The 16,769-nt window shown below is 27.3% G+C and overlaps 1 protein-coding gene across 4 annotated transcripts in view; it reads right to left on the bottom strand.

The window, feature by feature from the left end:
- Positions 1 to 14,527, bottom strand: part of LOC149893841 (NACHT, LRR and PYD domains-containing protein 1 homolog) — a 49,976-nt gene extending 35,449 nt beyond the window's left edge. For 3 of the 4 annotated variants that reach the window (XR_016449065.1, XM_090076281.1, XM_090076282.1), the window contains exons 1-4: positions 13,861 to 14,527; positions 9,713 to 10,000; positions 6,367 to 6,873; positions 713 to 1,000 (exon numbers count right to left, since the gene is read on the bottom strand). Coding sequence is in view for 3 of the 4 variants with exons in the window: in XM_090076281.1 (XP_089932407.1) it covers positions 713 to 1,000; positions 6,367 to 6,873; positions 9,713 to 10,000; positions 13,861 to 13,960 (1,183 nt within the window). In the remaining variant the exon portion in view is untranslated. The remainder of the gene's footprint in view (positions 1 to 712; positions 1,001 to 6,366; positions 6,874 to 9,712; positions 10,001 to 13,860) is intronic. The other variant, XM_090076283.1, reaches the window with a different exon arrangement.
- Between the last annotated feature and the right edge of the window lie 2,242 nt (positions 14,528 to 16,769).

The following is a 16,769-nucleotide window of genomic DNA, read 5'->3' as shown; positions in this document are numbered from 1 at the left end:
TTTTCAAACAACTGAACTTTTCTACAAAATCTTTTATAAACAACTTCCATAAATTCTTTATAAAATATTTCTTAATTTAAAACATTTTGTAGGTAAAAAAATATAATAAAATTATTTGAAAAAAATACAAAATAGTGAAAGTAGAAAATCTAAAACAAATAAATATAAAAATATAAATAAAACTTTTATGATTCAAAGAAATTTACTAGCAATTTGTTGGGGTCAGTAACATGTAAATTATTATCAGTTTCTTAAAGATCAACAGTTTAGCAGGTTTGCAATAAACCATGTTTGCTGTAAACTATGCTTGCAGATTTGACATTATCACCTAATTGTAACTAGTTACAATAACAATTACGCATGTCTCAATGTTACAAACCGTAATGGGGTAACATTGACATTTCAGGAGATTGAATAAATGAATGAAAATTCCAGTAAAATTTACTCAACTTCAGTAATACTATATTGAAATAAAATAGATTTTATGGACTTTTATCATAGTTTATAATTTTTTACTTACACTAGGCAAATTCAAAAGAAAGCGAGGGTTAAAAATGCTTCTTCAAAGACTATAGAGTTGTTTAATTATTAACAAAATCTATTTTAAAAATTCAATAATTTAGGAAAAACAACATTTCAAAAGAAAGTTTTCAATAAAATTTTCTCCAACTTGTAATTATCTAAAGAAAGACTAAAACTAAAAGTAACTCACCTAAGAAATCTATACCATGTAAAACATCATTCCTTCTCATAACTTTCAAAGAATTCTGAATGCAAGTTCTGTAATCATTTGGATGTTGTTCATAAAGTTTCTTTAAGAAATATTCAATTTTAGACTTTTCTTTTATCAAATCATCTTGACCTTTTTGATCAATATCCAAATCATTATCAATTTGGTCAACAACAGCAGCCACATTATTAAAACCAGTGCAAAATGCAAATATTTTCCATTCTGATGCCACCTTATCTTTTAAAATATTCACTACTTTTGTATCCATTACTAAATAAAAATTATTTATGTTCCACTATGTTATAAATAATTCAATCAACAAACATATACATTCTAATGTGTTTCATTATCACTTTTAGTACAGACTACAAAGTACAGAGGTTTAACTGACAAAATAAATCATTGAGCCACAGCTCTCATCAGCATGAACAACTTCAAAAAGGAATAAGTGGCCAACAACTTATGCTTTTTAACTTTATTTAAATGAATTGAAACAAAAAAACTGATATAAATATTTTCTCCTGTACCAACCTAATTGTGAATAAGAAGCAAATATGAGGTTGAATGAAACTGAATGTAACAGCACTTACATTTGGTGACATAAAAATGTAAAATTCTTGATAACTTCTTGCAAATGTAAGAAACAAGTAGAATAATGTTAATTGAAGAAAACTTATATGAATGAAGTTTTCGTGAAAAATTCACCAGTTTCTACCTAAATTTTTTTTTCAGTAAAATACCAGCATATATAAATGTAAATTAAATTTACACCAGGTAATAGGCTAACCACAAGAGAATAACAAGGAGTTACAACCCTTTGTTTAAAATACAAGAACAACTTAATGCATTGATAAATAATAGCAAGTGTTCAATCAATCAAACTTCTCTTTAATCAATAAATGTGTCAAAAGAATATTCTAAGATTTAAAATGTTTAATGTACAATAATAATCAATAAAAAAAATCTGAAAACTTAGTAAGTTCAAATCTTGTAATGGACCAGGAAAGAAATGATACTAATAGTTATTACATCTAGAGTATACACTGAAGAGAAAGAGCAATCATCACATAAAGTGACAAATGAGATTGAGAATGAAACTTTTATAGACAATATCTTAAAAAACAGATCTGCCAAACTTTTTTTGAGAAAAAGTGCAAAACTCGTCTTTATAGTATTCATATTTTGATAAAAATATTCAAACATTTCTTTTTGTTATTTAAACATTTTTATTTGTCATTTTAAGTTATTCAAATATTTTTCAAACAATTTTCAAGCAACTGAACTTTTCAACAAAATCTTTTTTAAGCTCATTTGTAAGCAATAAGCAACAACTTGTAAGCAACAATTAATGAGAAAAGCAGGCACTTTATTTTTAGAAAAAAAGGAATTAGAAATACCAGCCTTACTTTGAACTTAATAAAAAAAACGCTCTGTTCAACTGTTCTGTTTATAATTTATAAAAGTTAAAAATAATTTCTAAACTTCATATTTTAGTAATTTACAACCAATAGGCTTTTTTTTTAAAAAAAAAACTTGTATTCATGTGAAAAAATAAAAAACATGAAGCATTCTGCTTGTTTTGAGCATTTTTATAATTAAAAAAGGTTCAACATTTAGTTTTCTACTTCATTTTGTTTGGTTTTAAATTTCTAACCAGTATTTCAGCTGGCAACTGAAAAGAAGCTTGTGGTTTCAAAATATTTATTATCAGGTCCAGGATAAACAAATTTAAAATAAAAAAAAGCTGAAATAATTGGAGGGGTTTCCTTTTCATAATATTTTATTGTTTGAAAAGCAAGATTTGAAATTTATTTAAATTGTTTGATCTAAATTCAGCGAGTATGTATCCTCACATTCAGTGATTAAAAGATTGAAGACTAAAACACTGAACATACATTGCCACGCAATATTATTAACTATAAAGAGTATTGACTATAAAACAGAAAAGTTTTGCTGAACAAAAAATCATTGATTGCAACTTAATCGATAGAAACAAGTAGAAAATGTTGAATACTTTGAAAATATAGATACATAAGATGTAAGTTTTTTTATTTGAAGAAAAAAAAAATTGTTTTAAATAAAGATTGTGCATAAAATCAAATGTTTTCAGATTTCGTTTTTGAGAAAAAAGTATAGTAAATAAACGAAGAGTCAAAGGCTAACTCATGAGTAAAATTAGTGATATATCAACTCAAACATTTTAGCCAACCTTACCATATAGTGATATATCAAACATTTTGTCCTGGTTTGGCAGCCATAATATCACTGTTCTTTTTTATTTTAAACACAAAAGTACCTTTCTATAAATTAAGCTTATGATAAACATTCCAAGAAAAACTTTTTCTTGAATATTTTATGGTTATATATTTTTTTATATTTCAAAAGATATGTTTTTAAAAACAGAAGCATAGCAGAGGAAATTTATATCAAAAGCATGGTAGCGGAATAAGTAAAGTTTTGCATTTTTAAATTTCCATTTTATCTTTTCTTTAATACCCCTCCCCCTCCCCCTTCATTCCTATTTAAATAGTCTTTAAGATTATCCACTGAACTTGCTATTTTCATTCTCTTTATCTTGGTTGCTTGATTAAGGACAAATAGATATTAGTTCAAACAGGTAAAAGATTTCAAATATATTGGCACAGTTGATGTGAAACTAATAGTTTTAGCAAATAGATCATTCTGTTGGAAACTCTTTTTCCAGCAGTTTGAAGAATCTTAAAGTATACTAATTTTCATTAGTTACCAAGTTGATAGTCAAACAATATAGTCACAATGAGACGCATTCTAAAAATTCAAAGGATGGTAATTGTTAGTTTTTCTTGGTTGCAGCTCTAAATTTAACACTTATAAAGGAAATACTTTTGCTTTCAAGCTGATTTTCCGTTTTGTGCTATTCTTCTTATTAAGAGATTAAAAAACAAGTACAACTTGATGTGACAAGAAGTTTAACAAAGAAAATGTCTTCTAATGCACAACTGTTTGTGATGAGTAAATAATAAAAACACAGCATAAGTCTTTTGCTCCAATGGTATCTTTGGATTTCATCTTAAATCACAAACACTTACTTCTCTGTCAATTAAGACAATACAGAAGTCTTTTGCCAAATTTTCTTTTTGTTGTCTTTGTTTTCTTGCCAGACATTTTGCTGTGTAGAAATGAGCTGTTAACTTTTTTATTGCCTTGGTCAACATTACTTTGCATTCTTCAATTGTTGGTTTCTGATTGATCAACACTTTGCAGTCTGTAGTCTGTCACTGATTAATTGACATCTCCATACCATCATTATTGTCAATTATTTGTCCCTGGACAATTAGAACATTTATGAACCATGCACTTGTTAATTATAGCATCACAAACAATTTCTTTATCAGATATTTATAGATATATTTTGATTGTATAGAATTGGTTAAGAATATTGTACTTTGATGTTGGGTACATACACAAACAACATGAGTTTCTGATGCTCCAACAGTTATACACCATTTCAGTCTTAAGCTACAGAGTTTGGAAAACCCAACAACCTCTTGAGAATATTTAGTTTTAAAAGAAAATAATCAGTTCTTTAAGATAACATAAAATCAGACAATTTTGCATGTGTTGGTTACTACCAATACTTACATAATCTTTTTGAAGAGGCATTTGCCTCATAAATTTATCATCATTTAATGTTATTTCAGAAAATGTTTTTCCTTTCTTGGTGTTTGGAACTGCATGTTTTGAAAAAAAATTCGTGTTTCCTTAAGATGTGTGTTTTATGAATTTTGTATTCTGTGAAATCTTTATACTTCAAAACTGTTTTTCTAACTTTACTTTTAACTTATTTTAAGTTTATTTTTGGACATCTTTTAACCTATTTACATCATAATGAATTAAAACCAACACAAAAAGAATTAGAATTTCCCTAAAGAAAATGGTTCAAACTCTGTTAAATAGAGCTCCTATTGGGCTGCAGCTCTTTGCTGAGTCTGTAGAAAACTGTGCTATAGTATCAGTGCAAAAGGATGGACTGATAGCACAATTTTAATGCACTGACTGATACATTTTGCAGTTGTTATCAATTCATCTAAAAACTATCCTCGTTTACTTTTGCTTGCTATTCATCATAGCCATAAGACACTTGAGGTGGTTAATATTGCTTGTGAGAATGACACAAGGTTTATCACATCTCCACACTGTATCATAAACTTCAGCCACCAGACCTTACTTTTTTTAAATCTCTTAAAAATAATTATTACAAGACAGGAAACTGGATGCTTAACAATCCAGGATGCAAAATATCTTTTTTTGAAGAAGTAATTATACTTAAAACTAAAGAATTGATACTTAAGCTAAAATTCTAAGCTTGTTTCCAAGTTTAAAAAAACCACAAAAAATTATAAAAATATTTTTTGAAAAAGATTATTTGAATCCCTACACCTATAAAACATGGATGAGCAGATTTAAAAAAGAACCAAAATAACACTTAACACTTGGATGCCGCAAACCAATAGATTAAAACAATAAGTGTATAATGGTGCAAAGTATTTGTATTTAAAATCTTTTAATGAAAAATACAAATAATTTACACCATTACACACTAATTGTTTTTAGTTTACTTATCAATAAGAGTATATAATATTTTAACAGAACTGATAAACCAAAAAATCAAAATACTGCATTTCCTATGTATGAAAATTAAAAGAGAAATTTAAAGAAGCACTTAATAGAAAAATAATTTATACCAGATATTTAAAGAAAAAATATAAATTAGAAATTTCAAGTGAAATTCAAAGGAGATTAATTATTTAATTTAAATTACAAATTTAAATTTCAAATTTGATTTAGAAACATAAACTTGGAAGAAAAAATATGTTTAATTGTGTAATTTTTAAATCCACATGCTATTATTGTTGCTTCTGCCATTTTAATGATTTTATTATAATATATCACATGATCACATAATTGGATAAAAGGATAATGCTCTCTTTCAAGAGCATTATCATCAAGATTCAAAAGAAGCAATTAAAACACTTAAAAAGTATAACCTATAGCACAAGAACATGCCCCTAATTGATAATATATCTTGCCTGCAATAATAAGAGCTAACTTGGAGGCTATGCTGTATTAGGATAATCTTTAAAATTACAATAAAATTATAAAAAACTAAAAACAAAATTTCATTAAAACAATAAATTTAGCCAAAAAGGAAGTCTTAACTCATTAAAATTTGTTATCTATTTAAAAAAAAATCAACTTTCTGTATTAAAAAAATTATTATTATCATTAACTATTTACAAGAGTTTTTTAAAAATAGACCAAGACTTTTGGTGTTGCTTAACATTGAAGATACCTCTTAATAGAATGCTTTTTTATAACCTTTGTTTTCATTGAAATCTGATAGATCTTGAGTGAGAGTTTAATCTCTACTGTTTTTAGAGAACAAAAATTAAGCAGAAAATAGTTTTAATATTATTTAATAAATCTTTAAATAAAAGATTTTTTAAATAATATTAAAATTATTTTCTGCTTAACTTTTTATTATTTTTTGTAAAAACCAAGTATAGTTTAACTGAAACTATGATTGACATTTCAAAATTTAAAAGCATTACCAATGGCTACAATACATTTAATGCATAAAATATAGATAAATGCACCTGTCTTATCTATATCAGTTGATCCAGCAGGTTGAGGTAGTAAAGCTGGTGGTGATGTTGGTAGAGGTGGTGTTATAGTTGGTAAAGCTGGTATAGGTGATTTTGTTTCTTCTTTGATAACTTCTACATAATTGGCTGGAAATAATCCTACTTTTCCATTTAATCTACCTTTCCACCATCCTTTATTACTATCTTCTAAAATTTCTACAATTTCTCCAACTTTCAGTGCTAATTCATCATCTTGCTGAGGATCAAACTCAAATGCAACTCTTGCTTTTTTTACAGTGATGGCTATTTTTGCATTAGTTGGTGTTGATGGTTGAGGGGGCGAAATTGTATCTTTTATAACTTCAACACAGTTTTTAGGAAAGACTCCACGTTTCCCATTTATTTCACCCTCCCACCACCAACCAACTTGTTGATAAATATTATTTATAACTTGACCAACCACTAGGGTGAGTTCATTTGGTTCTTCAGCTTCATATTTAAAAAGCACTTTAGCGGAAACTAAAATAAGAAAAAATTATCCAAAAACTCTATAAAAAAGTTAACAAAAAATTCTAAATGATATATTAAATGCTCGGCATATACACTTTTTTCTCCTTAAAATTATTTCTATTCACAAATGTGTTATGCCATAAAAGAAATAGTTAAACTTATTTTAATCATTAAGTAGTATAGTATTAATTTATTTATTACTTAATAATTAATTAAATTATTACTATTGAATAATTGTTTAATGTAGATTAAACATCATTTTTAAAAAAATATTATTTTTTCTGCATCTACGTAACTAAATTAAAATCAAATTTATTTTCAATTATGATTCAAATTACATATCAAATTTCAATTATGAATAGATTTAATTTAGCAATTTTTGATTAAATAGAAAGTATATCTTTATATGAATCACTTTAATAATAAATTAAATAAATTTGAAGCAAAAATATATACTTTTATGATCCACTCTAACAAAAAAAAATTAACTTTTTGAAAATCTGCTTGTTTTATTCTAAATAATTGTCTTAAAATATTTTTGGCAGCAGAGTTAAAGTTAAACTATTTATAATTAAGTCAGGAAATCAATAAAAATTTATAAAGATTTTTTCACAGAAAGTGGGGGCCACAAGTGAGAGAAAAGGATAAGTATAATACTTCTATAAAAATCCATACAGGGTTTTACCAGTCAAATTAAATATCTGTTACAAAACAAAAGTTTGAGGAAACTTCCTTTGATAAAGTATGGAAAAATCTATGTCAAATCATCCAGACTATGACACCATTTTATCCTCAAATCAATTGATCTTTACATTGTTTGTAGCTCATAAAAAACGTTGCAAAAATTGTAATACAAAAATGTATTGGTTATTGAGATATTGGCAATTTTGATGATTCAGCATTTTAGCAATGGCAGAATGAGCCACAGCAATTTTGACTTTTAATATCTTTAAAATGTTTTAGATGAACTTCCTAAAATTTGGTTTTCCTGCAGACCAAAGGAATCAAAAATGACACTCTAAAGGCTTTGTGTACATTAGAAATGTTTTATTTATCCAATTTTGTTAAAAAATATTGATGAAAAGTATGGATTTTTAGAACAAAAATGAAAGAACTTGTATAAATTTATTTCATTTTGGGACTACTCAAAAAAAAAAGGACCTTTGTTCTTGCTTTTTCTGATTTATGGATGATCAAAATGATCCTTCAAATATCATTAGTGGAACTTTAATTACATAAATTTCAAGATGAAACACCTTAATATGTCATGCAAAGACAAGTTTTAATTTTGAATTTCTTCATACTTTATTAGTTGGCAATTTTCTTAGTTACGATCTTCAATATTAAAAAACAACAAAAGCATGCTTTAAAAAAAATAACTTAATACATTTTATCTATTTTCCTTAAAAAGCATTAACAATTATAGGTAAGTTATTTTAAACTGAAAAATCTCTCTCCATTCAATAACACAAAACTGGACTTTCAAGGAAGCAGTTTTTAATTAAATTTAAAGATGTTATGTGAGTGAATCAAGTAGAAATATTGTAGTGAGCAGATTTGAAAGAAGAATAAATTTCAATAATCATGAACAATGCTATAGCAAGTATTTTGAGAGAAAAATAACAATGGTAATGGTTTTTGACAGAAAAATAACATTGGTTATTAGTTTATTGATACCTATTAGACTCAGTGAGAGAAATGAAAGCTAGTATAGTAACTTTTTAATTACTACAACTATTTATTTTGATTTAATTTTCAGGCAATTAAAAGATTTTGATTTGGAACAACTGATACAAGAAAAACATGAGTAGTCCCAGGTCAACAAAAATAATTATCTAGGCAGATTTAGACAGTTTAATGTATGTATGACTCTTACCATCAAAAGGTGCAACTAACAATAGAATCTAACTAGAAACTAGAGTTAAAAATTGAAGGGTCTTAGTATCTTGTTAGAGCTACAAAAAGTTAATGAAGAACAAGGTATTCTATCATCACCAGGAATAAAACTTGCAAACCCTGTTTCAATAAAAACAGTAGAAATACAAATTGACTTCTATCTAAGCAATGAGTTTTCACAAATCAAGTTCAAACTAAAACCATTTTTGAAAATGATATTGAAAGTGTTTTCTAAATGTTTTAATTGTATTCTGACTGTTCTGGAGAGCACTTAAGAGATTAAAAAACAAATAGAGATTAACCATTGGTCAAGAAATTTTATATTTGTTTAGTATGCTGTAAATAGATTCGAGTTTTTTGAGAGAAATACAATTAATGATATTGATTTTTAAAATTACTAAAAAAATAATTGAGGAAAAAAGACTAAGATTTTTTCCTTTTTTTTTCTTGCAGTTAGTCTCTTGTAAGTTAGGATTTTTCTATTCATATGATTGTAGTGTTTGTGCTATTTATAATTTGTAAAGAACATGCCGATCTCTGCTGTGATATTTTTGCCATGCTTGCAGATCTGAATTGCACTTAATTGCAACTAGTTAAAATTACACTTAGGAATGTCTCAAACAGTACTGGGGTAACATAGACACATCAAGAGATTGAATAAATGAGTAAAAATTCCAGTAAAATTCACTCAACTTCAGTAATATTATATTGAAATAAAAAAGATTTTATGGACTTTTATCATAATTAATAATTTTGTACTTACACTAGGCAAATTCAAAAGAAAGTGAGGGCTAAAAATGCTTCTTCAAAAACTTGTTTAATTAATTATTAACAGAAACTATTTTAAAAATTCAATAATTTAGGAAAAACAACTTTTCAAAAGAAAGTTTTCTATAAATTCTTCTCCAACTTGTAATTATTTGAAGAAAGACAAAAACTACAAGTAACTCACCTAAGAAATCTATACCATGTAAAACATCATTCCTTCTCATAACTTTCAAAGAATTCTGAATGCAAGTTCTGTAATCATTTGGATGTTGTTCATAAAGTTTCTTTAAGAAATATTCAATTTTAGACTTTTCTTTTATCAAATCATCTTGACCTTTCTGAATAATATCTAAATCATGATCAATTTGGTCAACAACAGCAGCCACATCATTAAAACCAGTACAAAATGCAAATATTTTCCATTCTGATGCCACCTTATCTTTTAAAATATTCACTACTTTTGCATTCATTCCTAAATAAAAGTTATTTATTGACTAAAATCTTATAAATAATTCAATCAACAAACATATACATTCTAATGTGTTTCATTATCACTTTTAGTACAGACTACAAAATACAGAGGTTAAGCTGACACAATAAATGATTGAGTCACAGCTCTCATCAGCATGAGCTACTTGAAAATGAAATAAGTGGCCAACAACTTATGCTCTCTAACGTTATTTAAATGAATTGAAACAAAAAAACTGATATAAACATTTTCTCCTATACCAACCTAATTGTGAATAAGATGCAAATATGAGGGTGAATGAAACTGAATGCAACAGCACTTACATTTGGTGACATCAAAATGTAAAATTCTTAATAACTTCTTACAAAAATAAGAAACAAGTCGAATAATGTTAATTGAAAAAAAGTTATATGAATAAAGTTTCCATGAAAAATTTACCAGTTTCTACCTAAATGTTTTTTTCAGTAAAATACCAGCATATATAAATGTAAATTAAATTTACACCAGGTAATATGCTAACCACAAGAGAATGACAAGGAGTAACAACCCTTTGTTGAAAAAACAAGAACATAATAAGTAGCAAGTATTCAATCAAACCATCCTTCTCTTTAATCAATAAACTAAGTTTCTTTGAAAATGAGTCAACATATGCTTTGTCTATTAGTTGTTTTAACTGATGTGTTACCCATTAAACCTAGTGTGTCAAAAGAATACTCTTAGATTTATAATGTTTAATGTACAATAATACTCAATAAAAAAAATCTGAAAACTTAGTAAGTTCAAATCTTGACTCTGGACCAGGAAAGAAATGAAACTGATAGTTATTATATCTAGAGTTTACACTGAAGAGAAAGAGTAACTGCCACATAAAGTGACACCTGAGATTGAGAATAAACATTTTATTGACAATATAAAAAACAAACCTGCCCAACATTTTTTGTGGAAAAATGTAAAATTGATCTTTACAGTATTTTGATGAGAACATTCAAACATTTCTTTTTGTTATTCAAACATTTTTATTTGTTATTTTAAGTTATTCATATATTTTTCAAAGAATTTTTAAACAACTGAACTTGTCTACAAAATCTTTTTATGCTCACTTGTTAGCAATGAGCAAAAATTTGTAAGCAACGATTAAGGAGAAGAGCAAGCACTTTATTTTAAGAAAAAAAGGAAAAATAAATGCTAACTTAACTTTGAACTTTAATAATAATAATAATAATAATAATAATAATAATAATAATAATAATAATAATAATAATAATAATAATAATAATAATAATAATAATAATAATAATAATAATAATAATAATAATAATAACAATAGTAATAAAAATAATAACAATAGTAATAATAATTATAATAATAATAATAACAATAATAATAACAATAGTAATAATAATAATAATAACAATAGTAATAATAATAACAATAATAATAATAATAATAATAATAATAATAATAATAATAATAATAATAATAATAATAATAATAATAATAATAATAATAATAATAATAATAATAATAATAATAACAATAATAATAATAACAATAACAATAACAAAAAAAAAAAAAAAAAAAAAGCTCTCTTCATTGTAAATAGTTTATAATTTATAAAATATAACTTAGAAATTATTTTCAAACTTCTTATTTTAGTGATTCACAACAACTAGGCTTTTGTTTAACAAAATGTTTCTTGCATTTATGTTAAAGTTCATTATGAACAAAAAACTAAAATTCAAAATTGTTGATTTTGTTGTTATAACACCTTAACAAAAGAAAATATTCAGATTGTAACACTATGATGACCATACTCAAAAATGTGTACCAAGAATTTTTCTGATTTCATCTTAGTTTTATGTGAATTCTTTTAACCTTACTATGGTGATATATTAACTCAAGCATATTAACCAATCTTACTATGTTGATATAATAGCTCAAACATTTTGTTCTGGTTTGGCAGCCATATCACTGCTCTTTTTCATTTTAAACACAATAGTACCTTTCTTTAAACTAAGCTTCTAATAAAAATTTCAATAATGCTTTTTCATGAATGTTTTATGTTTGTATATTTTTTTATACTTTAGAAGATATGTATTTAAAACAGAAGCATAGTAGCAGATTAAATAAAGCTTTGCACTTTTGAATTTTCATTTTGTCCTCCCTTTAATACTCCTCCTCCTTACCCCTTCCTTCAAATTTCATTAGTCTTTAATATTATCCACTATATATGTTATTTTCATTCACTTTCTTTTAGTTGCTTGATTAAGGACAAATGGATATTAGTTCAGAAAGGTAAGGATTTCAAAAATATTGGCACAGTTGATGTGGAACTAGCAGTTTTAGCAAATAAGTCATACTTTTGGAAAGTCTTTCTCCAGCAGTTTGAAGAATCTTAAACTATACTAATTTTCATTAGTTACCAAGTTGATAGTCAAACAATATCATCACAATGAGACATTCTAAAAATTTAAGAGGGTAATTGTCAGCTTTTCTTGATTGCAGTTCTTTTTTTACACTTAAGGAAATATCTTTGTTTTCAAGCTGATTTTGCATTTTGTACTATGCTTCGTATGTCGAACAAATACAACATGATGTAACAAGAAGTTTAACAACAAAAAAAAAAAGGTCTTCGTTCTTCACAACTGTTTTTTGTGATGAACTTCTTGTCGATTCATGTTGTATTTATTAGCATATCAAAGAGCAACAACAACCCTGAAACCAGGTGATTAGGATTGTTAGCAAATTATTTAGACAAATAATAATTTTAAAAATACACAATTTTTATATTTTATCCATTTTTTAATTGTTAATATGAACTAAATTTGAATATTAGAAGCATATTTCTTCTGAAATCAAGATTGATTTATTGACAAACAAAATGAAAAGATAAATAGGGAGAAATAATTTTCAAAATAAATCTTCTTCAAATGTTATTTTATTCCTTCAATAAAATATTCAAAAACCCAGATTTTTATCTGAGGTTTGAAGCATGCTTAGGAAGTAGCTTTGCCCTTTAGAAGTTTAATTTGCTTGTAACTTTGAAAAAAATATATAAGATTGCTGAAACATTCACTTCTGATTTTTAAAATTGAAATATTTGTGAATATGTTAACATAGCCAGTTTATAATATTTGTTTTGTGTAATTAGTTATTGATCAATTCATTTTACTCATTATGGAATTCATTTTGAGAGCTCTGTTACATTATAAACAGAAAAAAAAATTTTTTTTTAATTTGTATTTCCAAACATTAAAAACTTTCCGTAAGTTTATCTGTGATTTTCTATGCGAATTTCTCTTCAACTGAAGAAAAATTTAACTTATGCAACCTCCATTTTTGTTTTGCAACATAAGGAAGTATGTTAACAAACTAAAACTGTTCAAATCAACTTTTTAAAGGAAGATTATATCCCAATATTTTAACATTTAAGTCAGAAACACAAAGAAAACTTTAATTATGTGTTAAACTTGTAATTAAACAGCGTTTTTTTTATAGTTGTTTATGAATTTTAAATGATGAAAAACATTTAATAAAATAACTTTTATTAAATGCTTTTCATCATTTAAAATTCATAAACAACTAAGAAATTTGATCAAAATTTAATGTAAAAATTCAAGTTACAAGTGAGAATTAGGTTGTAAGTTGCTTAATTTTAAATGACAAATTGTTTTGTTAATTTTTTGCCTTCTAAATGCTCAAACTTGAAAAACGTTTAAATGTGCATTAATTAGTAAATAATCACCAAAAAAATGAATCTTAAAGAAACAAATTTAATTAGTTTAAGCCCTGTTTGGTAAAACCTTATCAAATCAGTAACCTTCCAGTCAGCAAAAAGTAATAGTTGATAACTAGATGCCTACCTATTTGACAGCTTATCTCTCTCAAGCAAAGGAATGCAAACAGTGTGAAGCCTCGCAATGTGCCGACAATTTTGATCTTTCCCAAAATTCCTGCGGTCATGTGATACTTAAGTGACAGGCTGGACCGCGCGCACTCGTTTACTTATACCAAAACAGTGATGGTGCTGTGTCTAGGTCATATAAAGGTGAAATCGAAAGCTTTTTCTCTCCAAATATTTTCTCACATAACTTTTCAACTAGATATCTTCCGAAAAATCCTAAGTTGGGAAAATTTTTTGTTATAAACAAGATTGACATGTTATAAAAAAACCTCAAAATAGTAGATTTAAAATGGGGGTTTGACGCCAGTGACCCGAAAGGTCCAATGGCTTTAAGCCTCCATTTTACATCTACTACCTAAAAATCGTATTTGAGTTAGCACATATTAGCCAGTTTCCACGCATGTGAAAACATTAGAGCTAAAAAAAAATGGTTGCTAGCAAGTGAGCAAATTAGAAATACAAAGTTGTTGGGCCCAAAAGAACTATTATGAGTAATTCAAATTGCTCACTGACATCAACCATCATGATAAACCAGTAGTTTTCTACAGTTATATATAGCAATTACTACAGATTCAGTGGTATGGTTCTCATAAGCTTTATATTCATGCAAGCAGCAGGCCTCTTCCTCTATGAGCAAAGATAAGGGTTAATTCTAAATTTCACTCTAATGTTGACTCTTGGTAAGCGCTAATGACATATCACAGCGCGCATATTTGCATACACAAATTGTTTTTTATTTAAGAAATGTGTGCATTTTTTAACATTCATGCACATTTTCGCACCTTATGTCACCCCTTATCACCCCAAAATAAGTGTTGACAGTGTAAGTATTTGTGCCCCGCACCCGCGCTTTCTAACTAATAAACCATGAAGAGGGTTTGTTTGTAAAGAGCTAACCATCAGATCGGATTCTCATCAAGAAATGCCTCTTAAGCAGCAGCAGGTTCAAACCAAAGCGTTAGCGTTGGTTTCCTATTTATGAGGTAATGACCATAGGCTCTAGTTGTAACACCATCGGGCAGAAGCCGGTCTTGTTCTGCGCGCAGGCTACAAATTGAAGGCCGTGGCTCTTTAAAACAACCTGTTTTTGCTTAAACTCTTTGCGCTCGAGAATCTGCTTGAACTTATAATGGCGCATATTTTTGACCTTTGCTCGTTGAACTCACTTGGCCTTGAGCTTGGCCAACAATCTTGTTTTCTGTGTTATAATATAGACTACCATTGCGTCTCTGTCTTTGTAGACATCTTCAGTCTCAACATGGAACAACAAGCTGTTGGTATCGGTTGCATCACAAACGATTCTGAGCGCTTGTTGCTTTTATTATTTTTGTTTTGATTTTAATTGCTTTTACTATTTCAGGGATTATAATGATGCACCAAATTACATCAAATGAAAAAAGAAATTTTTTTACTCCATCAAAATACCATCATATAATTAACTAAATTAAATTACTAGTTGGGTCTTTTGGATCAGAAACAGCCTGATTATGTCTCAATAAAGAGTCCGTAACCCTTTACCTTGTCACCATATTGAGCTTTAAGATTTTTATACCAGCAGTCATACATCAATTGTTAGAATATATTGAAAACACTCTGGCCAACAAATATTAGCCTGTTCAGTTCGAGTTCCCCGCCTGGTTTTAGATCCGTGGTACGCTAGACCAAAAGTCTAGCGTACCACGGATATGCAACCAGGACCAAAGGTCTAGCGTACCACGGATCTGCAACAAGGCGGCGCATCCTATCAATCTTATAGCTGCAGGCTAAATCAACCCTCATGTGAATGCAAAAATTTCCCATGGTCCTGTCAAGGACCTAGTTGTTTAATAATTTGAACCATTCCTTTTCAAACTTTGCGGTGGCCCTCGTCCGTAGATCAGTATTCAGCTGAATATAAGATGCCCTTATGGCATTTATTGTTGATAAAAAAAACTTTAGCAAATAAGGAAAAAAATAAATCTGTTTTTAACAAAAAAAAAGTTTCTTGACGAAAAGAAGTACAAAATTCATGCAACTAATTGTCAGAAAAATTGAAACATAATCCACAACTTTTATGCTTGAGAAAGACTTGCATCAATCTAAATTAATCAAGAATTTCCTCAGTCAGTTAATCAAGAATTGCCTCAAATTTGCCTCAATTTTTTGTTACACTAAAAATTGTGTCTAAAAATTAAAATCTACTTAGCGATGAATAGCGCCTTGAAAGCTTGTTGAAAATGTTGTGTCGCTCCACATAAGGATTGCTGAGAAATGTTTAGAAAACTAATTTTGATTCTATTTCAATTATACACTGCAACCATTTTCTATAGACGTATGTAAAAATTAGCGGATTTACAGTGTTACAGTGGTATTAAAATTGTTCTAACGGTACTTTTGAATAAGTATACGTAAGAAAACAATGATCCATTATGCATCTGATTATTTATTGTCTTTATTGTATTAAAATAATTAAGTTTTTAATATTCACGTGGCAATTTTCTATAGACGCACTAAAGTTTTTACGAGTTTTGTCGCAAATTTCTTATATTCTGTAGTATTTTTTATTTTTTGAGTCAAAATTAAGTTGAACTTAACCAAATTCCGAAAGGAAAGGTCCTTACCAATATTGAAAAATGTCAAATATTGGCTTATCATCGAGAAAAAGTTCCGAATCGAGAAATTGCTAGAAGATTGAAGAGATCAGATCACGTTATCCGTAATTTCTTGAAAAATCCAACAGATTATGCAATAATCAAGAGGAAACCAAAGAAATTTAAGGTTTCAGGCAGTGAAAAACGTAGAGTTATTCAACTCGCATCAAGTTCATCAAAAAGTTTGAAAAAAATTTAAGTCAGATTTGGGTTTAAATGTTTGGAAGGAGACGATTAG

Source organism: Hydra viridissima, unplaced genomic scaffold (assembly GCF_058129835.1).
Source record: "Hydra viridissima isolate aposymbiotic clone 2 unplaced genomic scaffold, HvirCarnegie_v1 scaffold_1, whole genome shotgun sequence".
Taxonomy (NCBI): domain Eukaryota; kingdom Metazoa; phylum Cnidaria; class Hydrozoa; order Anthoathecata; family Hydridae; genus Hydra; species Hydra viridissima.
The sequence above is the reverse complement of the archived record's forward strand: the minus strand, read 5'-3'. Positions and strand labels throughout refer to the sequence as shown.